At 43.0% G+C, this 27,399-nt stretch overlaps 1 protein-coding gene across 1 annotated transcript in view; it reads right to left on the bottom strand.

The window, feature by feature from the left end:
- Positions 1 to 2,308: 2,308 nt before the first annotated feature.
- Positions 2,309 to 27,399, bottom strand: part of LOC109875790 (noelin-3-like) — a 50,277-nt gene continuing 25,186 nt past the window's right edge. The window contains exons 2-6 of the mRNA XM_020468196.2: positions 15,661 to 15,804; positions 13,306 to 13,461; positions 8,874 to 9,093; positions 7,990 to 8,096; positions 2,309 to 3,877 (exon numbers count right to left, since the gene is read on the bottom strand). Of these exons, the coding sequence (XP_020323785.2) occupies positions 3,200 to 3,877; positions 7,990 to 8,096; positions 8,874 to 9,093; positions 13,306 to 13,461; positions 15,661 to 15,804 (1,305 nt within the window). The 3' untranslated portion in view covers positions 2,309 to 3,199. The remainder of the gene's footprint in view (positions 3,878 to 7,989; positions 8,097 to 8,873; positions 9,094 to 13,305; positions 13,462 to 15,660; positions 15,805 to 27,399) is intronic.

Raw genomic sequence — 27,399 nt, 5'->3', positions numbered from 1 at the left:
CTCCCTCCCTCCCTCCCTCCCTCCCTCCCTCCCTCCCTCCCTCCCTCCCTCCCTCCCTCACTCACTCACTCACTCACTCACTCACTCACTCACTCACTCACTCACTCACTCACTCCCTCCCATCAAGGCAGACACATGTGGAGAGAGGAAAGGGTGGGACAATCAATGCTAATCAACTTCTCTGGAAGATCTCTTTCTGATTTAATACAGAACTGCTGATGTCTGATGGATTTTTTATTTTTCGATGGGGGCGATGTGAGGGGGGACAGTGTGGAGGGGGGACAGTGGGGACGGGAGATGATCACACTGGGGGCATTTGTAGCCGAGGCCTCTAGATGGGAAATCAATTTGGATTCATGATAGTGTTAGAAACATAACAATAGCAAAGTGCCTAAGAGAAGAGAAGAGGAGAGGGAGAGGTGTTGTTTTTTAAGATAAGAGGAGGGAGAGAGGTGTTATTTTTTAAGAAAAGAGGGAGAGAGGTGTTGTTTTTTAAGATAAGAGGAGGGAGAGAGGTGTTATTTTTTAAGAAAAGAGGGAGAGAGGTGTTATTTTAAGAGAAGAGGAGGGGAGGGAGAGAGGTGTTGTTTTAAGAGAAGAGGAGGGGAGGGAGAGGTGTTGTTTTAAGAGAAGAGGAAGGGAGGGAGAGAGGTGTTGTTTTAAGAGAAGAGGAGGGGAGGGAGATGTGTTGTTTTTTAAGAGAAGAGGAGGAGAGGTAGGGAGGTGTAGTAGTTTTTTAAGAGAATAGGAGGGAGAGAGGTGTACTTAATAAAAAAAAAGAGTAGGTGGGGAGTGAGAGAGGTGTAGTTGTTTTTTGAAGAGGAGGGGAGGGAGAGAGATAGTCAATGATTTAGTATGTCTCATGGCCTGCTACTGTGAAACCAGACAGATTGGTGATTTTATCAGAAATGATGTGTGTGTGTGTGTGTGTGTGTGTGTGTGTGTGTGTGTGTGTGTGTGTGTGTGTGTGTGTGTGTGTGTGTGTGTGTGTGTGTGTGTGAGAGAGAGAGAGAGAGAGTGTGTATGTGCTTGCGTGTTTATAAAATAGATAGTTACCATATACTGTCAGTGTTGGTGACAGAAACTGAGCTACAATATGAGTATATGGGGACGGGGGGGGGTGGGTGATGCAGTGAGCAATCTGAACCCACCCAGCTCTTCTCTGCCTGTTCCTGATTGGAATGCCAAAGGATAGCACTGAACAATCAGACAAAAAAATATTTAAAACGGATAAATGAAAGTTCCAATCTTTTCAATCCATCATCATCATCATCATCATCATCACCATTATTCATAAACGGGGCCTTCATAACAGGATTCCCTTCAACCTAGCTGTTTTTTAAAATCTGACTGTAAAATATTTAGCTATTTCAGAGTTGTATTATCAGGCAGACTTCTTTCAAAAATGTCACAGATAGAACAGACATCAAGATGCAGGCAGACTACAGGTAAAACAGACATCAAGATGCAGGCAGGCTACAGGTAAAACAGACATCAAGATGCAGGCAGGCTACAGGTAAAACAGACATCAAGATGCAGGCAGACTACAGGTAAAACAGACGTCAAGATGCAGGCAGACTACAGGTAAAACAGACATCAAGATGCAGGCAGGCTACAGGTAAAACAGACATCAAGATGCAGGCAGACTACAGGTTAAACAGACATCAAGATGCAGGCAGACTACAGGTTAAACAGACATCAAGATGCAGGCAGACTACAGGTAAAACAGACATCAAGATGCAGGCAGACTACAGGTAAAACAGACATCAAGATGCAGGCAGACTACAGGTAAAACAGACATCAAGATGCAGGCAGACTACAGGTTAAACAGACATCAAGATGCAGGCAGAACATGTTGAGCGTGACAACAATGTGCACCCAGAAGCGTTGCAGTTCTTGACACAAACCGGTGTGCCTGTCACCTACTACCATGATCCATTCAAAGGCACTTACATGTTCTGTCTTGCCCATTCACTCTCTGAATGGCACAGGTACACAATCCATGTCTCACTTATCTCAATGCTTAAGAATCCTTCTTTAACCTGTCTCCTCCCCTTCATCTACACTGATTGAAGGTGGTTTAAACAAGTGACATCAATACGGGATCATAGATTTGACCTGGATTCACCTGGTCAGTCTGTGTCTTGGAACGAGCAGTTGTTCATTTTTCGTGCACCTAGTGTATATCAAGACGCAGCATTTTAATACCAAGATAAAAGCATTGAATTACTTTGGTGCTGCATTGGGTGGGTTTCAGTTTTGTGCTATAAGAGGTAATGCCTTTGAAACACAAATAAAAAAACTGATACACTTTTGATACAGTATTTTATAACAAACAAAATATTTACTTAGCTTTCGCATAGAGACATACAATTGTTACCACAATGTTTTCCATAATCAGACTGTTCATGTAACATGGCAGCAAATACTCTGGAGAGGACCTCAAACTAGGTTTAAATACTTTAAATAGACGTCACTACAAACACTGTGAGAACTGAAGGACATCTGGAACAGAAACATTGAAAATACACTGTATCATCGTAAATTACAGCAGACAAAATGTCAGACATTCATGCACATGTCTATCAAGATCCTGTGGATCATAGAGAACATAAAGACAGCAGTAAATAAGGCCATACAGTAAACTCCTATTTCAGCAGCGATGGGAAAAGAAGAGGATCATAGAGAACGTAAAGACAGCAGTAAATAAGGCCATACAGTAAACTCCTATTTCAGCAGCGATGGGAAAAGAAGAGGATCATAGAGAACGTAAAGACAGCAGTAAATAAGGCCATACAGTAAACTCCTATTTCAGCAGCGATGGGAAAAGAAGAGGATCATAGAGAACGTAAAGACAGCAGTAAATAAGGCCATACAGTAAACTCCTATTTCAGCAGCGATGGGAAAATAAAAAAAGAAGAAGAGAGGATAAATAGGATCTATGACATTCTGTCCGTGTTCAAGTCACCTCAAGTGTTCTGGCCCAGAAAATACAAAAAAGGGCAATTTCTTCAAGTAATGGCAACGTAATGACAGAGCAGTTCACTTTAGGGAGGAGGTGAGGAAAAACATGAACAAGGTTGTAAGCAACAAGGTCCCTTTTTATATCACAAATGATGGCGCTTTGCCTTGGAAAGTTGCTGTTGTCATTTCTACGGTGTCCATATGAGGACTTGTGACATTTCATCTCCCGTGTCCTCTAGGAGTCGTCTTGGGTTTTGATGACGTGGAACAGAGTGACATTGAACAGCACCTGGTGTCCGTTGTTCCAGCCATAGAGGTGCCTCTCCCTGGAGTTATAGGCCAGCATGGAGATGTGAAAGTACTGGTTGTGGAAAGGGATGTCTGTGTACTCATAGCTGGAGGTCTTGGTGGAGTACGCGTAGTAGACCTTAGCACCCGTCAGGTGAGAGTTGGTGATGTAGAGTGTTCCGCAGATCATAAAGGATTCCCCCGCGTTCCGTCTGGAATATTCCGTGTTCCACGTCTTCCGGACTTCCAGGGTGTCCGGGTCCATCTGGGCGATGACGATATTTCCCGCGTTCTGATTGGTTGCGTACACTACCCACATGCCCAGTTCGTCGGCCATGACATCGATGTCGGAGTATCCTCCCCAGGAGTAAGGGTAGGTATTGTGGAAGCCGGCGTACTCCAGAGCCCGCTGAGCCAGCACCCGACCCGTCTCAAAACTGTACTTGACGATGATGTTACTCTGGTACTTGTTGTAATACAGGGACCCATTGTACGCCACGTGACCGGTTCCCTCCCATTTAAATGGGAGGTTGTAGGTTCGAGACACCACGTTAGCTACAAAGTCGTCCATGGTCTTGTACTCACGTACAATCTTACTGTTGGTGTAGCTGTCCATGTACCAGACCTATGTCAAAGAAAGATGAATAGCAGGAATTAGTGGAAACCACAAGCTGATGTGTATTTAAACTGAACACTGACTGAGTTAACATGCAACATACATTTAAATATCTTTATGGAAAGGTGACTTTTTTCTCCATCTCTCTTATGAATATACAGTGGCTTGCGAAAGTATTCACCCCCCTTGGCATTTTTCCTATTTTGTAGCCTTACAACCTGGAATTAAAATGGTTTTTTTTGGGGGGGGGGTTGTATCATTTGATTTACAAAACATGCCTACCACTTTGAAGATAAAAATATTTTATTTGTGAAACAAACATTGAGAGTGCATAACAATTCAATCCCCCCCAACGTCAATAATTTGTAGAGCCACCTTTTGCAACAATTAAAGCTTCAAGTCTCTTGGGGAATGTCTCTATAAACTTGGCATATCTAGCCACTGGGATTTTTGTCCATTCTTCAAGGAAAGACTGCTCCAGCTCCTTCAAGTTGGATGGGTTCCGCTGGTGTACAGCAATCTTTAAGTCATACCACATATTCTCAATTGAATTGAGGTCTGGGCTTTGACTAGGCCATTCCAAGACATTTAAATTGACCTTAATCCACTCGAGTGTTGCTTTAGCAGTATGCTTAGGGTCATTGTCCTGCTGGAAGGTGAACCTCCGTCCCAGTCTCAAATCTCTGGCAGACTGCCACCACCATACTTCACTGTGGGGATGGTGTTCTCGCGGTGATGATGAGAGGTGTTGGGTTTGTGCCAGACATAACGTTTTCCTTGATGGGCAAAAAGATACATTTTTAGTTTAATCTGACCAGACTACCTTCTTCTGTAAGTTTGGGGAGACTCCCACATGTATTTTGGCAAACACCAAACTTGTTTGCTTATTTTTTCTTCAAGCAATGGCTTTTTTTATGGCCACTCTTCCATAAAGCCCAGCTCTGTGGAGTGTATGGCTTAAAGTAGTGCTATGGACAGATACTCCAATCTCCGTTGTGGAGCTTTTCAGCTCTTTCAGGGTTATCTTTGGTCTCTTTGTTGCCTCTCTGATTAATGCCCTCCTTGCCTTGTCTGTTAGTTTTGGTAGGCGGCCCTCTCTTGGCAGGTTTGTTGTGGTGCCATATTCTTTCAATTTTTTAATAATGGATTTAAAAGGAGCTCTATGGGCTGTTCAACATTTTGGATATTTTTTATAACCCAAGCCTTGGTCCTTAATGCCCTCCTTGGTCTTCATGGTGCCACTTGCTTGGTGGTGCCCCTTGCTTAGTGGTGTTGCAGACTCTGGGGCCTTTCAGAATAGGTGTATATACAGCATACTGAGATCATGTGAACCTTAAATTGCACACAGGTGGACTTTATTTAACTAATTATGTGACTTCTGAAGGTAATTGGTTGCGCCAGATCTTATTTAGGGGCTTCATAGTAAAGGGGGTGAATACACATGCACGCACAACTTTTTCACTTTTCTTTTTTTTTTCATTTCACTTCCCCAATATGGACTATTTTGTGTATGTCCATTACATAATATCCAAATAAAAGGTTGAAATGCAACAAAATAGGAACAATGGCAAGGGGGATGAATACTTTTGCAAGGCACTGTACCTGAACCACTTCACAAGGCATTATAAATCTAATACCTGAACCACTTCACAAGGCCTTATAAATCTAATACCTGAACCACTTTCCAAGGCCTTATAAATATTATACCTGAACCACTTCCCAAGGCCTTATAAATATTATACCTGAACCACTTCCCAAGGCCTTATAAATATTATACCTGAACCACTTCCCAAGGCCTTATAAATGTATACCTGAACCACTTCCCAAGGCCTTATAAATATTATACCTGAACCACTTCCCAAGGCCTTATAAATATTATTCCTGAACCACTTCCCAAGGCCTTATAAATATTATACCTGAACCACTTCCCAAGGCCTTATAAATATTATACCTGAACCACTTCCCAAGGCCTTATAAATATTATACCTGAACCACTTCCCAAGGCCTTATAAATATTATACCTGAACCACTTCCCAAGGCCTTATAAATATTATACCTGAACCACTTCCCAAGGCCTTATAAATATTATACCTGAACCACTTCCCAAGGCCTTATAAATATTATACCTGAACCACTTCCCAATGCATTATAAATCTAATACCTGAACCACTTCCCAAGGCATTATAAATCTAATACCTGAACCACTTCCCAATGTCACGCCCTGGTCTAAGTATTTTGTGTTTTTCTTCATGTATTGGGTCAGGCCAGGGTGTGGCATGGGGTTTTTGTATTGTGGTGTGTTTTGGTGTGTATGTATTGGGATTGTAGCTAGTGGGGTTATCTAGCAAAGTCTATGGCTGTCTGGAGTGGTTCTCAATCAGAGGCAGGTGTCTATCGTTGTCTCTGATTGGGAACCATATTTAGGCAGCCATATTCTTTGAGTTTGTCGTGGGTGATTGTCCTTAGTGTCGTTGTTCCTATCTCTTTGTTTATTTACACAAGTATAGGCTGTTTCGGTTTTCGTTACGTTTTGTAGTGTTTGTGTTTATTAACGTGTTTCACGTTGTTCATTAAACATGGATCGCAATCTACACGCTGCAGTTTGGTCCAACTCTCCTTCACACCTAGCAAACCGGAACACCCAAGGCGTTATAAATCTAATACCTGAACCACTTCCCAAGGCATTATACCTGAACCACTTCACAAGGCATTATACCTGAACCACTTCACAAGGCCTTATAAATCTAATACCTGAACCACTTCACAAGGCATTATACCTGAACCACTTCACAAGGCCTTATAAATCTAATACCTGAACCACTTCACAAGGCCTTATGAATCTAATACCTGAACCACTTCACAAGGCCTTATAAATCTAATACCTGAACCACTTCACAAGGCCTTATAAATCTAATACCTGAACCACTTCACAAGGCCTTATAAATCTAATACCTGAACCACTTCACAAGGCCTTATAAATCTAATACCTGAACCACTTCACAAGGCCTTATAAATCTAATACCTGAACCACTTCACAAGGCCTTATAAATCTAATACCTGAACCACTTCACAAGGCCTTATAAATCTAATACCTGAACCACTTCACAAGGCCTTATAAATCTAATACCTGAACCACTTCACAAGGCCTTATAAATCTAATACCTGAACCACTTCACAAGGCCTTATGAATCTAATACCTGAACCACTTCACAAGGCCTTATAAATCTAATACCTGAACCACTTCACAAGGCCTTATAAATCTAATACCTGAACCACTTCACAAGGCCTTATAAATCTAATACCTGAACCACTTCACAAGGCCTTATAAATCTAATACCTGAACCACTTCACAAGGCCTTATGAATCTAATACCTGAACCACTTCACAAGGCCTTATAAATCTAATACCTGAACCACTTCACAAGGCCTTATGAATCTAATACCTGAACCACTTCACAAGGCCTTATAAATCTAATACCTGAACCACTTCCCAAGGCATTATACCTGAACCACTTCACAAGGCATTATACCTGAACCACTTCACAAGGCCTTATAAATCTAATACCTGAACCACTTCACAAGGCCTTATGAATCTAATACCTGAACCACTTCACAAGGCCTTATAAATCTAATACCTGAACCACTTCACAAGGCCTTATAAATCTAATACCTGAACCACTTCACAAGGCCTTATAAATCTAATACCTGAACCACTTCACAAGGCCTTATAAATCTAATACCTGAACCACTTCCCAAGGCATTATACCTGAACCACTTCACAAGGCATTATACCTGAACCACTTCACAAGGCCTTATAAATCTAATACCTGAACCACTTCACAAGGCCTTATGAATCTAATACCTGAACCACTTCACAAGGCCTTATGAATCAAAATAAATGATCCTCTGCATCAGAAAAGCTATTGAATATTCCCATCTCAGAAACCCCTAGAAGAAAACCAACCCCATGATATTAGGTCATGACAGTCTTTGATTATTGTTATGAATCCTTCCTTAGTAGTCCGGAAACAAAACAGAGATGTTGTTTAACACCCAGAGAGAGACACACCCGCAGACAGAGCTATCACCTCCCACCTCCTCCACTCCCATCCCATAACTCACCCTGTTGTTTCTCTGAGAGGCCTGTGGGTCAGTCATCCATGCTCCAAACCGGGTGCCAGATGTCTTTATTGTTACAGGTCCAGTGATTTTCATTAATTTCCCACATGCTGTTAATAAAGAAATGGAGCGATAAGACATACTGTTTTTTCTCCTCTTCATACTACATTTCTCAAGGCCAATGTCATGCCTGCGCCACTGTGTGAGTTTTACCGAACAACGCTGTACATATTAAAACCAGGCTTGGCGGAGACGAGCACACACTAAGCTCTAGGACTCAGGCGGTCATATCGGACTCAATTAATTGGCCATAGGTATTGGCTGCATGTGAAAGCTGTTTGGCAATACTGCTTGTGGTTTCCCACGTGGGATCGCAGAGTTTTATACGAGCACATGCATTTACAACTGATCGCTCACTGGGTTTTGCCCACGCAGTCGATATTGATCTGGTTCTACTCACTGTGTTTTTCCCACGCAGTCGATATTGATCTGGTTCTACTCACTGGGTTTTGCCCACGCAGTCGATATTGATATGGTTCTACTCACTGGGTTTTGCCCACGCAGTCAATATTGATCTGGTTCTACTCACTGGGTTTTGCCCACGCAGTCAATATTGATCTGGTTCTACTCACTGGGTTTTGCCCACGCAGTTGATATTGATCTGGTTCTACTCACTGAGTTCGCCCACGCAGTCAATATTGATCTGGTTCTACTCACTGGTTTTGCCCACGCAGTCGATATTGATCTGGTTCTACTCACTGGGTTTTGCCCACGCAGTCGATATTGATCTGGTTCTACTCACTGGGTTTTGCCCACGCAGTCGATATTGATCTGGTTCTACTCACTAAGTTTGCCCACGCAGTGGATATTGATCTGGTTCTACTCACTGAGTTTGCCCATGCAGTTGTGCAGCCTGCTGTCCAGTCTGAGGACCCTCTGGTAGAGCTCGTCATAGTCGTATGCCCCCATCTCCTCCTGAATAGCTGTGAGCACCATGGACAGGTTCCTGATCTCCTCTTTAAAGGAGGAGATGAGCTGGGCATCTGTCTTGTACTGCTCCAACACAGGGATCAGAGGCTGCAGCTCATCCATCTTGTTCTTCAGCTCCTGAAGCAGACAACAGATGGACACAGAGACATAGACAGACACAAAGACAGGCACAGAGACAGGCACAGAGACAGGCACAGAGACAGGCACAGACACAGAGACAGAGAAAGACACAGAGACGGACACAGAGGCAGAAACAGATAAAGGCACGTAGAGGCAGAGACAGGCACAGAGACAGAAACAGACACAGAAACAGGCACAGAGACAGGCACAGAGACAGGCACAGACACAGAGACAGAGAAAGACACAGAGACGGACACAGAGACAGGCACAGGCTCACAGACAGACATAGGCACGAGATAGAGACACGCACAGAGACAGAGACAGGCAACGTGACAGATACAGAAAGAGGCATAAAGACAGAGACAGGCACAGAGACAGGCACAGAGACAGGCACAGAGACAGACAGGCACAGAGACAGAGAAATGCACAGAGACAGGCACAGAGACAGGCACAAAGACAGAGACAGGCCCATAGACAGACATAGGCACAGAGACAGAGACAGGCACAGAGACAGAGACAGAGACAGGCACAGAGACAGAGACAGGCCCACAGACAGACATAGGCATGAGACAGAGATAGGCACAGAGACAGAAACAGACACAGAAACAAAGAAAGGCACAGAGACAGAGACAGGCCCACAGGCAGATATAGGCACAAGACAAAGACATGCACAGAGACAGGCAACGTGACAGAGACAGAGAGAGGCATAAAGACAGAGACAGTAAAAGAGACAGCGACAGTAACAAGGACAGAGAAAGGCACAGAGACAGTGACCGTGACCGAAACAGGCACAGTGACAGTGTTAGTGACAGAGGCAGACATAAAGACAGAGACAGGTCATAATGGAAGAAGAGAAGAGGCCATAATGGTAGAACAGAAGAGAGGAGAAGAGTCCATCATGGCAGAGGACGCCATAATGGTAGAGTGGAAGAGAAGAGGCCATAATGGTAGAACAGAAGAGAGGGGAAGAGGCCATGATGGTAGAACAGAAGAGACGTCCATAATGGTAGAAGAGAAGAGGCCATAATGGTAGAATGGAAGAGAAGAGGCCATAATGGTAGAACAGAAGAGAGAAGAGAAGAGGCCATGATGGTAGAACAGAAGAGAGGAGAAGAGGCCATAATGGTAGAAGAGAAGAGACGTCCATAATGGTAGAAGATAAGAAGCCATAATGGCAGAAGAGAAGAGAGAAGAGTCCACAATGGTAGAAGGAGAAGGGTGACGAGATGAGTGAAGAGACCATAATGGTAGAAGAGAAGAGAGAAGAGACTATGCCACAATGGTAGAAGGAGAAGAGTGAAGAGAAGCGGCCATAATGACAGAAGTGAAGAGAAAGGAGAAGAGGCCATAATGGCAGAAGAGAAGAGAAAAGAGACTTGGCCATAATGGTAGAAGGAGAGGAGAGAAGAGAGGAGGCCATAATGACAGAAGTGGAGAGAAAAGAGACTTGGCCATAATGGTAGAAGTGTAGAGTGAAGAGTGAAGAGGCCATAATGGTAGAAGAGAAGAGGCCATAATGGCAGAAGAGAAGAGGCCATAATGGCAGAAGTGGAGAGAAGAGGCCATAATGACAGAAGTGGAGAGAAGAGGCCATAATGGCAGAAGTGGAGAGAAGATAACATAATGGTAGAAGTGAAGAGGCCATAATGGTAGAAGAGTAGATGCCATAATGGAAGAAGAGAAGAGGCCATAATGACAGAAGTGGAGAGAAGAGGCCATAATGACAAAGTGGAGAGAAGAGTGAAGAGGCCATAATGGTAGAAGAGAAGAGGCCAGAATGGCAGAAGAGAAGAGGCCATAATGACAGAAGTGGAGAGAAGAAGCCATAATGGTAGAAGAGTAGAGGCCGTAATGACAGAAGAGAAGAGGCAATAATGACAGAAGTGGATAGAAGAGGCCATAATGGTAGAAGAGAAGAGAGAAGAGAAGAGAGAAGAGAAGAGAGAAGAGTCCACAATGGTAGAAAAGAAGAGAAAAGAGACTTGGCCATAATGGTAGAAGAGAAGAGAAAGGAGAAGAGGCCATAATGGCAGAAGAGAAGAGGCCATAATGGTAGAAGAGACGAGAGAAGAGGACATAATGGTAGAAGTGTAGAGTGAAGAGTGAAGAGGCCATAATGGTAGAAGAGAAGAGGCCATAATGGTAGAAGAGAGAAGAGGCCATAATGGTAGAAGAGTCCATAATGGTAGAAGAGACGAGAGAAGAGGCCATGATGTAGAAGGAGAAGAGAGAAGAGGAGAGCCATAATGGTAGGAGAGGAGAGAAGAGAAGAGGCCATAATGGTAGAAGAAAGAGGCCATAATGGTAGAAGAGAAGAGGCCATAATGGTAGAAGAGAAGAGGCCATAATGGTAGAACAGAAGAGAGGAGAAGAGGCCATCATGGTAGAAGAGAAGAGGCCATAATGGTAGAATGGAAGAGAAGAGGAAATAATGGTAGAACAGAAGAGAGGAGAAGAGGACATAATGGTAGAAGAGAGAAGAAAAGAGGACATAATGGAAGAAGAGAAGAGTGAAGAGGCCATAATGGTAGAAGAGAAGAGAGAAGTGGCCATAATGGTAGAAGAGAAGAGACGTCCATAATGGTAGAAGAGAAGAAGCCATAATGGCAGAAGAGAAGAGAGAAGAGTCCACAATGGTAGAAGGAGAAGGGTGACGAGATGAGTGAAGAGACCATAATGGTAGAAGAGAAGAGAGAAGAGACTATGCCATAATGGTAGAAGGAGAAGAGTGAAGAGAAGCGGCCATAATGACAGAAGTGAAGAGAAAGGAGAAGAGGCCATAATGGCAGAAGAGAAAAGAGACTTGGCCATAATGGTAGAAGAGAAGAGAAGAGTGAAGAGGCCATAATGGCAGAAGAGAAGAGAAGAGTGAAGAGGCCATAATGGTAGAAGAGAAGAGGCCATAATGGCAGAAGAGAAGAGAAGGGTGAAGAGGCCATAATGGTAGAAGTGGAGAGAAGAGGCCCTAATGGCAGAAGTGAAGAGAAGAGGCCATAATGGTAGAAGAGAAGAGGCCATAATGGCAGAAGTGGAGAGAAGAGGCCATAATGACAGAAGTGGAGAGAAGAGAAGAGGCCATAATGGCAGAAGTGGAGAGAAGAGAACATAATGATAGAAGAGAAGAGTGAAGAGGCCATAATGGTAGAAGTGAAGAGGCCATAATGGTAGAAGAGTAGAGGCCATAATGGCAGAAGAGAAGAGGCCATAATGACATAAGTGGAGAGAAGAGGCCATAATGACAGAAGTGGAGAGAAGAGTGAAGAGGCCATAATGGTAGAAGAGAAGAGGCCATAATGGCAGAAGAGAAGAGGCCATAATGACAGAAGAGAGGAATTATGGAGAGAGGAAGCCATAATGGTAGAAGAGTAGAGGCCGTAATGACAGAAGAGAAAAGGAAATAATGACAGAAGTGGATAGAAGAGTCCACAATGGTAGAAGAGAAGAGAAAAGAGACTTGGCCATAATGGTAGAAGAGAAGAGGCCATAATGGTAGAAAGAGAAGATAGAAGAGAAGAGGCCATAATGGTAGAATAGAGGTCATAATGGGAGAAGAGAGAAGAGGCCATAATGGTAGAAAGAGAAGATAGAAGAGAAGAGGCCATAATGGTAGAAGAGAGAAGAGGCCATAATGGTAGAAGAGACGAGAGAAGAGGCCATAATGGTAGAAGAGGCCATAATGGGAGAAGAGAGAAGAGGCCATAATGGTAGAAAGAGAAGATAGAAGAGAAGAGGCCATGATCGGAGAAGAGAGAAGAGGCCATAATGACAGAAGAGAATAGAAAAGAGAGAAGATGCCATAATGGTAGAAGAGAAGAGGCCATAATGATAGAAGAGAGAAGAGGCCATAATGGTAGAAGAGACGAGAGAAGAGGCCATGATGTAGAAGGAGAAGAGAGAAGAGGCGAGCCAATAATGGTAGAAGGAGAGGAGAGAAGAGGCCATAATGGTAGAAGAAAAGAGGCCATAATGGTAGAAGAGAAAAGGCCATAATGGTAGAAGAGAAGAGGCCATAATGGTAGAAGGAGAAGATAGAAGAGGCCATACTTTAATGTATCCTAGTGCTGTAATGTTCTGTACTTTAATGTATACTAGTGCTGTAATGTTCGGTACTTTAATGTATACTAGTGCTGTAATGTTCTGTACTTTAATGTATACTAGTGCTGTAATGTTCTGTACTGTAATGTATACTAGTGCTGTAATGTTTTGTACCTGGAAGTTCCTGGTTATAATGGTCTTCCTGTCGTCTTCTATCTGTCTGAGCGTGGTCTGGAGCCCTTTCATCTGATTCTCCATCTTCATGACGTACTGGAAGTCCCTCTGGGTCCTCAGGTTCAACACCTCAATGGACTGGGACATGTTCTGCACCTGGACCAGAGAATACAACTACCTCCAATATGTTCTGGACTACAGCAAACAGAAGCACATTCAATATGGTAGGTGTTGTGTTGATTCTATGGTAGGTATTGTCTTGATTCTGTGGTAGGTGTTGATTTGATTACACAGGGAAACCCAGCCCTGAGCTGCCCAGAGCCTACCAGATTAACTAAATACCTTCTATGCTCTCTTTGAGGCAAGCAACACTGAAACATGCATGAGAGCACCAGCTATTCCGGACGACTGTGTGATCACGCTCGTCATAGCCAATGTAAGTAAGACCTTTAAACAGGTCAACACTCACAAGGCCGCAGGGCCAGACGGATTACCAGGACACGTACTCAGAGCATGCGCTGACCAACTGGCAAGTGTCTTCACTGACATGTAAACCTCTCCCTGACCGACTCTGTAAAATATACACGTTTCAAGCAAACCACCACAGTCCCTGTGCGCCAAGAAAACCTGCCTAAATGACTAACGTCCCATGGCACTCACATCTAGAGCCATGAAGTGCTTTGAAAGTCTGGTCATGGCTCACATCAACACCATCATCCAAGAAACCCTGGACTCACTACAATTCGCATACTGCCCCATCTCGATTGCACTCCACACTGTCCTTTCCCACCTGGTTAAAAGGAACACCTACGTAAGAATGCTGGTCTTTGACTACTACAGCTCATCACTAAGCTAAGGACCCTGGTACTAAACACCTCCCTTTGCAACTGGATTTCCTGACAGGCTGCACCCAGGTGGTAAGGGTAGGCAACAACACATCTGCCACGTTGATCCTCAACACGGGGGCACCTCAGGCACCTCAGGGGCACCTTAGTCCCCTCCAGTACTCCCTGTTCACCCACATATGACTTCAACACCATCATTAAGTTTTGCCAATGACACAACGGTGGTAGGCATGATTCCCGACAACGATGAGACAGCCAACAGGGAGGAGGTCAAAGACCTGTCAGTGTGGAACCAGGACAACAACCTCTCTCTCAATGTGATCAAGACAAAAGAGCTCATCGGGGACTACAGGAGAATGCCCCCATTAACATCGAGCGGGCTGTAGTGAAGTGGGTCGAGAGCTTCAAGTTCATTGGCGTCCACATCACTAACACACCATCATGGGCCAAACACAGCAACACAGTCGTGGCGAGGGCATGTCAATGCCTATTCCCCCTCAGGAGACTAAAAAGATTTGGCATGGATCCCCAGATACTCAAAAAGTTCTACAGTTGCACCATCGAGAGCATCTTGACTGGTTGCATCGCCACTTGGTATGGGAACTGCTCGGCATCCGAGGGTAGTACGTATGGCCCAATACATCACTGGGCACAAGCTTCCTGCCATCCAGGAACTATACCAGGCGGTACTGCACGGCAAGTGGTACCAGAGCGCCAATTATAGGTCCAAAATGCTCCTTAACAGTTTCTACCCCAAAGTCATTATTAAACTGATAAAAAGTTAATCAAATGGCTACCCGGACAATTTCATTGACCCCCTTTTTTGCATTGCTGCTACTCACTGTTTATTATCTATGCACATTGACTCGGTACCGAAACCCCCTGTACATGTATATAGCCTCATTATTGTTCATTGATTGTGTAACTTTTATTTATTGCTTTTAGTAAAAAAAGGAAAACAAATATTTACCAAATATTTTCTTACTTAAAATAGTTTACTTAAAATAGGTTTTCTGAATTGTTGGTTAAGGGCTTGTAAGTAAGGATTTCACAGTAAGGTGTTGTATTTGGCACAATTGACAAATCAAATGTTATTCTATTTGAGTCATGGGATTACCTTCGAATGGAATTACACCCATTTTTCACCCCAGTCTACAAGACACTAGCAAAACCCAAGCCTACTGTATTTGATGGTAAGAGCACACACTGTTGCCACTAGTGGCTGGACAGATGTCCAATTCCAAAGTCAATCTCGAGTGATCTGCCTGAGCTGACATGGGGGCTAATTGACTGACTATCAGGGAAAAACTGCTGATGCACACAACAATTTTGAAATTGCACCTAACGCTCAACAGTAAATTGAGACCCTGACTGAGTTACAAAAATGAAAATACAGTATATACTTATTTCATTTGGGGGGTTGGGGGCCCCCTAGCAGACACAGGGCCCTGGAACCAGCCCTGATAGAGAGAGTATGTACTCTATGTGTCTGTATTGCTTTGTGTGTGACCTTCTCCAGTAGCTGGCGGAGCTGTCTTCCCTTGGCGTCTCTGGAGCAGAGGTTCTGTTCAGGAGCCACCACCGTGCAGATACACCGCCCATCAGTATCCTGAGCTGAGCTGTACACCTGCCAACCCTCCTTAGGCCCGATGGTCTACACACACACACACACACACACACACACACACACACACACACACACAAGAAAATATCAGTGAAGGGAATCAGTAATGTGGATAAATGACGTTGGATGACAGACAACATTTTTCAGTGTGAGCTGGTAGCTAGATAATCATATAGCTAGTGATAGAAAGTGATAGATACTACAAATGTTATAGTATACCGTGCCTTGCAAAAGTATTAATCTCCCTTGGCGTTTTTCCTATTTCGTTGCATTACAACCTGTAATTTAAATTGAATTTGATTTGGATTTCATGTAATGGACAGACACAAAATAAAAAGTCTGACTGACATCCCTGGCTGCTCCATGCAGACTGGCAGCCCTGGCTGCTCCATGCAGACTGGCAGCTCTGGCTGCTCCATGCAGACTGGCAATCCTAGCTGCTCCATGCAGACTGACAGCTCTGGCTGCTCCATGCAGACTGGCAGCCCTGGCTGCTCCATGCAGACTGGCATCCCCCCCTGTGCATATGTATTCACCCCCTGTGTATATGTATTCACCCCCTGTGCATATGTATTCACCCCCTGTGTATATGTATTCACCCCCTGTGCATATGTATTCACCCCCTGTGTATATGTATTCACCCCCTGTGTATATGTATTCACCCCCTGTGTATATGTATTCACCCCCTGTGCATATGTATTCACCCCCTGTGTATATGTATTCACCCCCTGTGTATATGTATTCACCCCCTGTGTATATGTATTCACCCCCTGTGCATATGTATTCACCCCCTGTGTATATGTATTCACCCCCTGTGTATATGTATTCACCCCCTGTGCATATGTATTCACCCCCTGTGTATATGTATTCACCCCCTGTGTATATGTATTCACCCCCTTTACTATGAAGCCCCTAAATAAGATCTGGTGCAACCAATTACCTTCAGAATTCACAGAATTAGTTAAATAAAGTCCACCTGTGTGCAATCTAAGTGTCACATGATCTGATACACATGATCTCAGTATATATACTGCACACCTGTTCTGGAAGGCCCCAGAGTCTGCAACACCACTAAGCAAGGGGCACCATGAAGACCAAGGAGCTCTCCTTGAAGTACAGATCAGCGTTGGGTTATAAAAAAATATCAGAAACTTTTAACATCCCACTGAGCACCATTAAATCCATTAATAAAAAATTGAAAGAATATGGCACCACAACAAACCTGCCAAGAGAAGGCCGCCCACGAAAACTCAACGACCGGGCAAGGAGGGCTTAATCAGAGGCAAGAAAGAGACCAAAGATAATCCTGAAGGAGCTGCAAAGCTCCACAGCGGAGATTGGAGTATCTGTCCATAGGACCACTTTAAGCCGTGCCACAGAGTGGCCAGAAAAAAGCCTTCGCTTAAAGAAAAAAATAATTAAATATGTTTAGTGTTCGCCAAAAGGCATGTGGGAGACTCCCCAAACATATTGAAGAAGGTACTCTGGTCAGATGAGACTAAAACTGAGCTTTTTGGCCATCAAGGAAAATGCTATGTCTGGCGCAACCCCAACACCTCTCATCACCGCGAGAACACCATCCCCAATGTAAACCATGGTGGTGGCAGCATCATGCTGTGGCAATGTTTTTCATCATCAGGGACTGGGAAACTGGACTGGGAAATTGCAGGAATGATGGGATGGCGCTAAATACAGGGAAATTCTTGAGGGAAACCTGTTTGTCTTCCAAAGATTTGAGACTGGGGTGGAGGTGCACCTTCCAGCAGAACAATGACCCTAAGCATACTGCTAAAGCAACACTCGAGTGGTTTAAGGGGAAACATTTAAATGTCTTGGAATGGCCTAGTCAAAGCCCAGACCTCAAGCCAATTGAGAATCTGTGGTGTGATTGCTGTACACCAGCAGAACCCATCCAACTTGAAGGAGCTGGAGCAGTTTTGCCTTGAAGAATGAGCAAAAATCTCAGAGGCTAGATGTGCCAAGCTCATAGAGACATACCCCAAGAGACTTGCAGCTGTAAGTGCTGCAAAAGGTGGCTCTACAAAGTATTGACTTGGGGGGGGGGGTGATTAGTTATGCACGCTCAAGTTTACTGTTTTTGGGGGCCTGGGGCTGTTTTTCATATTTCGGGCCCCTTAGGTCCAGTGAAGGAAAATCATAACGCTACAGCATAAAATGACATTCCTTTCGACATTGAGCTCTGGGGCATCCTTTCCATTTATCATCCTTGAGATGTTTTTACAACTTGGAGTCCACCCGTGGCAAAGTCAATTGATTGAACATGATATGGAAAGGCACACACCTGTCTATACAAGGTCCCACAGTTGACAGTGAATGAGCAAAAACCAAGCCATGAGGTCGAAGGAATTGTCCAAAGAGCCAGACAGGAGACAGGATTTTGTCGATGCCCAATATTTTTTTTATTGCTGCATTGAAGGTCCCCAAGAACACAGTGTCCTCCTTCATTCTTAAATGGAAGAAGTTTGGAACCACCAAGACTCTTCCTAGAGCTGGCTGCCCGGCCAAACTGAGCAATCGGGGGAGAAGGGCCTTGGTCAGGGAGGTGACCAAAACCCCCATGGTCACTCTAACAAAGCTCCAGAGTTCATCTGTGGAGATGGGCGAACCTTCCAGAAGAACAACCTGGCACCATCCCTACGGTGAAGTATGGTGGAGGCAGCATCATGCTGTGGGGATGTTTTTCAGCGGCAGGGACTGGGAGACTAGTCAGGTTTGATGAAATCCTGCTCCAGAGCGCTCAGAACCTCAGACTGGAGCGAAGGTTCACCTTCCAACAGGACAATGACCCTAAGCACACACCCAAGACAACGTATTAGTGGCTTCGGGACAAGTCTCAGAATATCCTTGAGTTGCTCAGCCAGAGCCCGGACTTTAACCCGATCAAACATCTCTGGAGAGAACTGAAAATAGCTATGCTACTCCATCCCCAAATACTGGTTTGCCAAGCTTGTAGCGTCATACCCAAGAAGACTCGAGGCTGTAATCGCTGCCTAAGGTGCTGGTGCATCAATAGAAGGAATACAGGGAAACACATTGACATGTCTGTCTTATTTTTCTCAATTTCTTTAAACGTGCAGCTCTCAGAAAACCATCCCATTAAAACATGAATCATCGGTCTGTCACTTCAGAGATAGAGATAGTGGGGGAGAGATGGTGAGAGAGAGAGAGAGAGGTGAGAGTGATTGTGAGACAGGGGAGAGGAGAGAGAGAGGGGAGAGATTGTGAGAGGAGAGAAGGGAGAGAGGAGAGAGGGAGAGAGGAGAGAGGAGAGAGGAGAGAGAGAGAGAGAGAGGGGAGAGGAGAGAGAGGAGAGGATAGATAGAGGAGAGGAGAGAGAGGAGAGAGAGGAGAGAGAGGGGAGAGAGAGGGAGTAGAGAGAGGGGAGAGAGAGGGAGTAGAGAGAGAGGAGAGGAGAGAGAAAGGGGAGAGAGAGAGGAGAGCGAGATGCGGTTGTGAAATAGACAACCCCAGATGCTTGTGCAGGGACTTATACTGGTGCTGGTCCACTGGGAATGGGGCTGCAGCAGGGGTGGCTCCATGGCTCTAGTGAAAGGTATTTTGTGAGAATGATTAATGACCCTCCATTGGAGTGTATCTCTGTGTGAAACCAATGTAGTCTTGTATCAGATCCTCCTCTATATACCTTACAGAGATCTGGAACCATAGTGTACTGTGTATTGACTGCAGAGAGAGATTGTGTGAGACAGAAAATGCCCTAAAATTCTCAATGTTGCAATTCCTATTTTTTTATCCTCTGTGCGTGGACCTTTGATGAACTGTGTCCTAACAGTGTTACTTTGATGTACAGTTTGAACTGAACTATTATGCAAGACACGTCCTGTAGCAGAGCTAACGTCAACACCTTACCGCCCACAGTAGAAACAAACTAACAGACAGTTCATAGTGGGTTTGAAGTTGTCTGAAGAGACGAATGATTAAGCAAAACAAACACTCACAAAAATAAATGCACACGACATCAGGAGGGCTACCTCGGAACGTCTGAAAATTGTTTTTAAAGAACTGAAAGATTCCAAAAAGGAAGCCAATCATTTCAGGTCCGGTACATTGTGCAGCAGGAAGGTTCGGGTACGCTGTGAAAGATTCAGCCACCTACTGGCATCACACACATGGCTAAAAGATTACTGTAGCTCTGTTGGAAACACTTTTATAGATAACTTTGACACATTCTGGAAACAGGAGATATTGGCTCCTCCACTCTGGCCACGCATTTCAAGGCTGCATTGAGACAGCGATGCCAAAGCCCAGCTCAGTTAATCCATACCTTTGTGATGCTGAGTTGTCATAATGTTGCATCAAATGTGCGTTATTGCAGGGGAGTTGGCTGACACAATGTAAGTAACTTAATGAATGTGCCTCCTATCTGCCCTGAATACCTCTGTTGATCCTAAAGCTATTGTATGCAGTAATCATGTGCCTATGAACCAGAGTTAGACTGTTATCACTGAGGCGGTGAGCCCTAGTAGGAAGACCACTTTGTGCAGCTCAGCCTGCACTATCAGCTCCAATGTAAATAATATGAGCATGTCTACTTACTGATAAGCTTCCCAGTAAAGCATTAAAATCAATCAGGCAACACAGAAAAGTTATAAAAAATAGCCCTTAACATATGTAGCCTAAGAAACAAGGTTCATGAAGTCAATAACTTGCTTGCAACATATGACATTCATATTCTAACTATTCCTGAAACTCAGACCCTTGATGATACAGTGGTAGCAATACATTGTTAAAACATTTACCGAAAAGACAGAAATGCCAATGGGGGAGGTGTTGCAGTCTATATTCAAAACCACATTCCTGTAAAGCTTAGAGGATCTCGTGTTAAATACTGTTAAAGTAATATGGCTACAGGTTCATCTGCCTCACCTAAAGCCCATTCTGGTGGGAAGCTGCTATAGACCACCAAGTGCTAACAGTCAGTATCTGGATAATATGTGTGAAATGCTTGGTAATGTATGTGATTTCAACAGAAAGGTATATTTTCTGGGTGATTTAAATACTGACTGGATTTCATCAAGCTGCCCCACTCAAGAAAAAGCTTCAAACTGTAAACTAGTGCCTGCAACTTGGTTCAGGTTATCAGTCAACCTTTACATGGGTAGTTACGAACAGCACAGGAACTGAAATCATCAACATGTATTGATCATATCTTTACTAATGTTGCTGATATTTGCTTTAAAGCAGTATCCAAATCCATAGGATGTATTGATCATAAAATAGTAGCCATATCTAGGAAAACCACAGTTCCAAAGGCTGGGCCTAATATAGTGTATAAGAGGTCATACAAGAAGTTTGTAGTGATTCTTATGTTGATGATGTAAATAATATTTGCTGGTCTATAATATGAAACAATAACAAATGATACAAAGAATGATAGTAAAAAGCTTTGGAGGACATTAAATGAAATTTTGGGAAAAAAGGCAAACTCAGCTCCATCTTTCATTGAATTGATGGCTCATTCATCACAAAACCCACTGATATTGCCAACTACTTTAATTCATTTTTAAATGGGCAAGATTAGAAAACCTAGGCATGATATGCCAGCAACAAATGCAATTGTACTTTTGAGTGTGGAAGACGTGAAACATTTATTGTTGTCTATCTGCAATGACAAGCCACTGGGGTCTGACAAACTGAATGGAAAAATACTGAGGATAATAACAGATGATATTGGCACTCCTATTTGCCATGTCTTCAATTTAAGCTTCTAGAAAATGTGTGCTGTCAGGCCTGGAGGGAAGCAAAAGTCATTCGCTACCCAAGAATAGTAAAGCCCCCTTTACTGGCTCAAATAGCCAACCAATCAGCCTGTTACCAACCCTTAGTAAACTTTTGGGAAAAATTGTGTTTGACCAGATACAATGCTATTTTAGAGTAAACAAATTGACAACAAACTTTCAACACACTTATAGGGAAGGACATTCAACAAGCACAGCACTTACACTAATTATTGTCTGAGAGAAATTTATGATAAATATATTGTGAGGGCTGTTTTGTTAGACATTATCAACCATAGTCTGCTGCTGGGAAAAAATGTATGTGTTACAGCTTTACAACCCCTGCTATATTGTAGATGAAGAGTTGCCTGTCTAACAGAACACAGAGGGTGTTCTTTAATGGTAGCCTCTCCAACATAATCCAGAAAGAGTCAGGAATTCCCCAGGGCAGCTGTTTAGGCCCCTTACTTTTTTCAATCTTTACTAACTACATGCTTTTGAGTAAATCAAAAGATAAAACAGTACATCATATAACATTATTACACCACTACATATCTACAATACCAAATCTATAATACCACCATACAACAATATTACAATGTACGTGTGTGTAGAGCGCTTGTGTCTGTACATTTGTGTGTGTCTCTTCACAGTCCATGCTGTTCCATAAATTGTTATGGCTCAAAATTCTAGGAGCGATTGACTTCATCACTACTTGTGTCTGTATGAAGTGGTGACAAGCTGAATCCACCGAGCTGTCTGTTTAAACTATTAGCACACAGCTCGGACACTCATGCATGCCCCACAAGACACGCCACCAGAGGTCTCTTCACAATCCCCAAGTCTAGAACAGACTATTGGAAGAGCACAGTACATACAGTCGTGACAACTTTGAACTTGATTTCACATCAGTAGCACATCAGTAGCAGTAGAGCAGTAGAGTCAGATAAAAAAAACAGGTAAAAATACACCTTATGGAACAGCGGGGACTGTGAAGAGACACACCACAAATGTACAGACACAAGCACTCTACACACACACACACATTGTAATATTGTTGTATGGTGGTATTATACATTTGGTATTATAGATATGTAGTGGTGTGATAATGTTATATGATGTACTGTTTTATCTTTTGATTTACAAGTAATGTTAGGGCCTTAGGAAGAGTAACCATGGCATCAGCTAATGGGGATCCCTAATAAATACAAATACACACACACACACACACACACACACACACACACACACACACACACACACACACACACACACACACACACACACACACACACACACACACACACACACACACACACACACACACACACACACACACACACACACACACACACACACTACTGTATGACAAATGATCAATACATAAAGATGTCAGCCTGGTCTAAACTAGCCATGTCTGAATAAAGGATGCTGAACAAACAAGCCACCAAAAATGGACATAACTATTAATTACATCAATTGATCAAACTGTCTCTATAAAAGCTATGGGAGCAACTAAAGTGGAATGCACATGTCTGTCCTGGAATTGATGATCATGCTCCTTAAACGAGTTAACATTTCTGCTAACATCTCTGCTCTAATGGTGGATAAGATGAAGTCGCAGTTGCCTGAGTGGGTGAATTTGAGTGTGTGTGCGTGACTGCAGCTTCGTAACTAGATAGAGACAGACATTTTAGTCAGCAGCGGTTCAACTTAACAAGTGGTGACCTCCAAACATAACAGCAACGATAACAACAACACCTAACGTAGCACGGGGAACAATAGATATAGATAGACAGAGAGAGAGGAGAGTGAAAGATAGTGATGTGGAGTAAAACGAGGATGACGGTAGAAGAATGTGTGACAGTGTGCTGCGGAATTATTCACAAGGTCAGAGAAGGCAGGGATGTACCACTCCTGGAAATCAATCTCTCTCTCTCTCTCTCTCTCTCTCTCTCTCTCTCTCTCTCTCTCTCTCTCTCTCTCTCTCTCTCTCTCTCTCTCTCTCTCTCTCTCTCTCTCTCTCTCTCTCTCTCTCTCTCTCTCACATTGTAGGATTTTTCATTAATTTATTTGGAAATTATGGGAGTTTTGAGTCAATTGGAGGTGTACTTGTGGATGTATTTCAAGGCCTACCTTCAAACTCAGTGCCTCTTTGCTTGACATCATGGGAAAATCAAAAGAAATCAGCCAAGACCTCAGAAATTTTTTTTTGGAACACAAGTCTGGTTCATCCTTGGGAGCAATTTCCAAATGCCTGAAGGTATCACGTTCATCTGTGCAAACAATAGCATGCAAGTATAAACACATGGGAACACACAACGGTCATACTGCTCAGGAAGGAGATGCGTTCTGTCTCCTAGAGATGAACGTACTTTGGTGTGAAAAATACAAAAAAAATTAAAATACTAAAGTATCTATATCCACAGTAAAACAAGTCCCATATCGACTTCATCTCATTGGCCGCTCAGCAAGAAAGAAGCCACTGCTCCAAAACCGCCATAAAAAATATGGACTACGGTTTGCAACTGCACATGGAGAAATGTCCTCTGATATGATGAAACGAAAATAGAACTGTTTGGCCATAATGACCATCGTTATGTTCGGAGGAAAAGGGGGAGGCTTGCAAGCCGAAGAACCCTATCCCAACAGTGAAGCACGGGGGTGGCAGCATCATGTTGTGGGGTGCTTTGCTGCAGGAGAGACTGGTGCACTTCACAAAATAGATGGCATCGTGAGGAAGGAAAATTATGTGGATATATCGAAGCAACATCTCAAGACATCAGTCAGGAAGTTAACGCTTGGTCGCAAATGGGTCTTCCAAATGGACAATGACCCCAAGCATACTTCCAAAGTTGTGGCAAAATGGCTTAAGGACAACAAATTCAAGGTATTGGAGTGGCCATCACAAAGCCCTGACCTCAAACCTATAGAAAATGTGTGGGCAGAACTGAAAAAGCATGTGCGAGCACAAACCTGACTCAGTTACACCAGTTCTGTCAGGAGGAATGGTCCAAAAGTCACCCAACTTATTGTGGAAACTTGTGGAAGGCTTGTGGAAGGCCCAAGTTAAACAATTTAAAGGCAATGCTACCAGATACTAATTGAGTGTATTTAAACTTCTGACCCACTGTGAACGTGATGAAATAAATAAAAGCTGAAATAAATCTACTCTACTATTATTCTGACATTTTAAATTCTTAAAATGCAGTGGTGATCCTAATTTACCTATGAAAGGGAATTTTTACTAGGATTAAATGTCAGGAATTGTGAAAAACTGAGTTTAAATGTATTTGGCTAAGGTGCATGTAAACTTCCGACTTCAACTGTTTATACAGTTGTATATACTGTATTCTATTCTACAGTATTTTAGTCAATGCCACTACGACATTGTTCAATCTAATATTTAATATTTCTTAATTCCATTCTTTTCCCGTTTAGATTTGTGTGCATTGTTGTGAATTGTTTTTAGATACTCCTGCACTGTTCGAGCTAGGAACACATGCCTTTCGCTACACCTGCAATAACATCTGCTAAATATGTGAATGCGACCAATAAAATTTGATTTAAATTTGATAATGTCAAACGCTTCTCTTGTTTTGTTATCGTTCCATGTTTGTTATAATTAAACTCACTGAGAACACCTGCTTCCTGACTCCCTGCATCTACGTTACAGAATACTACCTCAACAAATGGAGGCAGCAGTTGATCATCTCCCAGATGGTCAGTGAACAAGGACACCTACTTTGTCTATACCATGACCAGCTGGCTCAGCTGTAGAAACAAAACATGAAGGGCAGCCAGCCAGCGAAAGACACGGGATTCCCGCGAAAGTGGAACTTATGTCAATATTGGATCAGTACTGATGCGATTTGGGCTTCAATGAGCTTGCAAAAGCAAATTGTATTGATTAATCGATGTGAATGATTAAATCATACCTGTATACTCTATCTGGGAATTAATCTTGAATTAACCTGTTAGCATCACTTTATCTAAGATAATTTGCAAAAGTCTAAAATGTTTCATTGGTTGGAACAAATTCATTTGGTCTTTATCCATAGATCAACCTGGTAAAAGGTTTGTTTGGCAATTTAACTCCCCTGTTACATTGAATGAGACACCAATCAGTTGAGATTGGTTGGATATCATAAAGTGTAACCCGTTGTTACAAATGTGAGAAGACGTTGTCTTTAATATATATATATATATATTGGTGATTCTTCACCATAAGTGGTCAATTAACCCTGAAAACTGATCTCACAAGGGATTCCCACCATGCAGAACATCCGTTGACAAAGGCACACGGTTTCACCCTGAAAGATGAAATCACAGGGAAATGGCTTCTCTCCCAGACCTAGCTGTTAACTGGAAATGTTCACTTCCAAGCACACACACAGGTTCCTTTCAATTCGGGAACGTGTTTACTAATGACGTCTCACGTTCAACCCAATCTACCGGAACACCCGGTAACATAAGAAAGTACGCGCCGTGGTCTACTCACGCTCCTGAAACGCCCGGTAACATAAGAAAGTAAGCGCCGTGGTCTACTCACGCTCCTGAAACGCGAGAGAAAGATAATGACTTCGCTTAGGCAAACAAATATATTTCTCAAATTTCCTTCATAGGCTGGTTCATATGTCCTAGACCTAGAAATGGTATAATTCACCCTAAACTGATCTTTACTCAGTATGCAACACCGGAGGGGAATATTTCCAGTATCTTGTTCAAATGGAAACACACACACAGGTCAACAACAAATCCTGCCTACGGCTCTAACGGTGTGTAACGTAATCTGCTACACAATTCATACTGACTAAATTCAACAGCAAAGGTCTAATTCTGTCTTAGATTCCTCGCACAGGGACTCCAAAATGTCGTGGCTTGATTTACATTAATCTGATGACTGCTATTTATTCCACTTACTATGTTTAATTGTTAACCAATTAAATTCATCATGTAACAATTAAATCAATAGGAATTTGGGGCACCACGGGAAGAAGTTGTTAAAACGAGCCTCCATCTCATGAATTCAACTCTAGAAGATATGTTATATATCGATAAGTCACTTACTAATCGTTACCTCATATCAGACTCATTCTGAACAGTTGTAACCCTCTTGAATCCGCAAGAACCCCAACTTTTGCTCATCATTCAGTACTGCACAAATTGATGTAATTATTTATTTACTAACTAACTAAATAATAACACAGAATACACACTTACATGAGCAAAAGTCCCTAGTGGACTGACAATATACAGTACGGTGGCTTATTACACAGAGACGGAGAAGGGGGTGGGGAAAAAAGAGAGAGAGAAAAAGGGATAATTATCGTGGATACATTCTAGGACTGTCTTCACATTAATCATATACTTTGCACACAAACCGCCACCCGTTTTGGAATAAGAAGCAATTAATGTACTTACGTGTTTGAAATCTATTGAAATCAAACCTTCTTGAAAGAGGGTTTTGTTGGCCTTTCCGGGGCCACTTGTACATACTCTGATTGTCCACCAGATGTCATAATGTCCTTCTTCTTAGTTGTCCGGTCTCCAATGAGCTTTGTTCAGAACTTGTTCTTAGCTCATGTGGATAGTCAGAGTCTGAACCCCTTTTATACGGACAGCTGCAGCCTGTTCATTTTCAGGTATAGTCTGGTGAGTTTATCTTCTTCACCCCGTGTTGGTTCAACGTATCAACCATTTCCCACATGTAGCTAACGCTCCATGCTTTGCTGTTGAGGTTGAGGGTTTCAGAGTTTGTAATCATTTCAACGTGTGGACCAAAGTCTCACGTCTTCTGGTATGGTATGTTAATTCTTACCCAGTCCTTTAAAGCACTCTGGCTGAAAAGGGTAGTTTCATCACGCTG

Source organism: Oncorhynchus kisutch, linkage group LG11, assembly GCF_002021735.2.
Source record: "Oncorhynchus kisutch isolate 150728-3 linkage group LG11, Okis_V2, whole genome shotgun sequence".
Lineage (NCBI taxonomy): Eukaryota > Metazoa > Chordata > Actinopteri > Salmoniformes > Salmonidae > Oncorhynchus > Oncorhynchus kisutch.
Note: the sequence above shows the minus strand (reverse complement) of the source record. Positions and strands in the feature narration are given on the sequence as shown.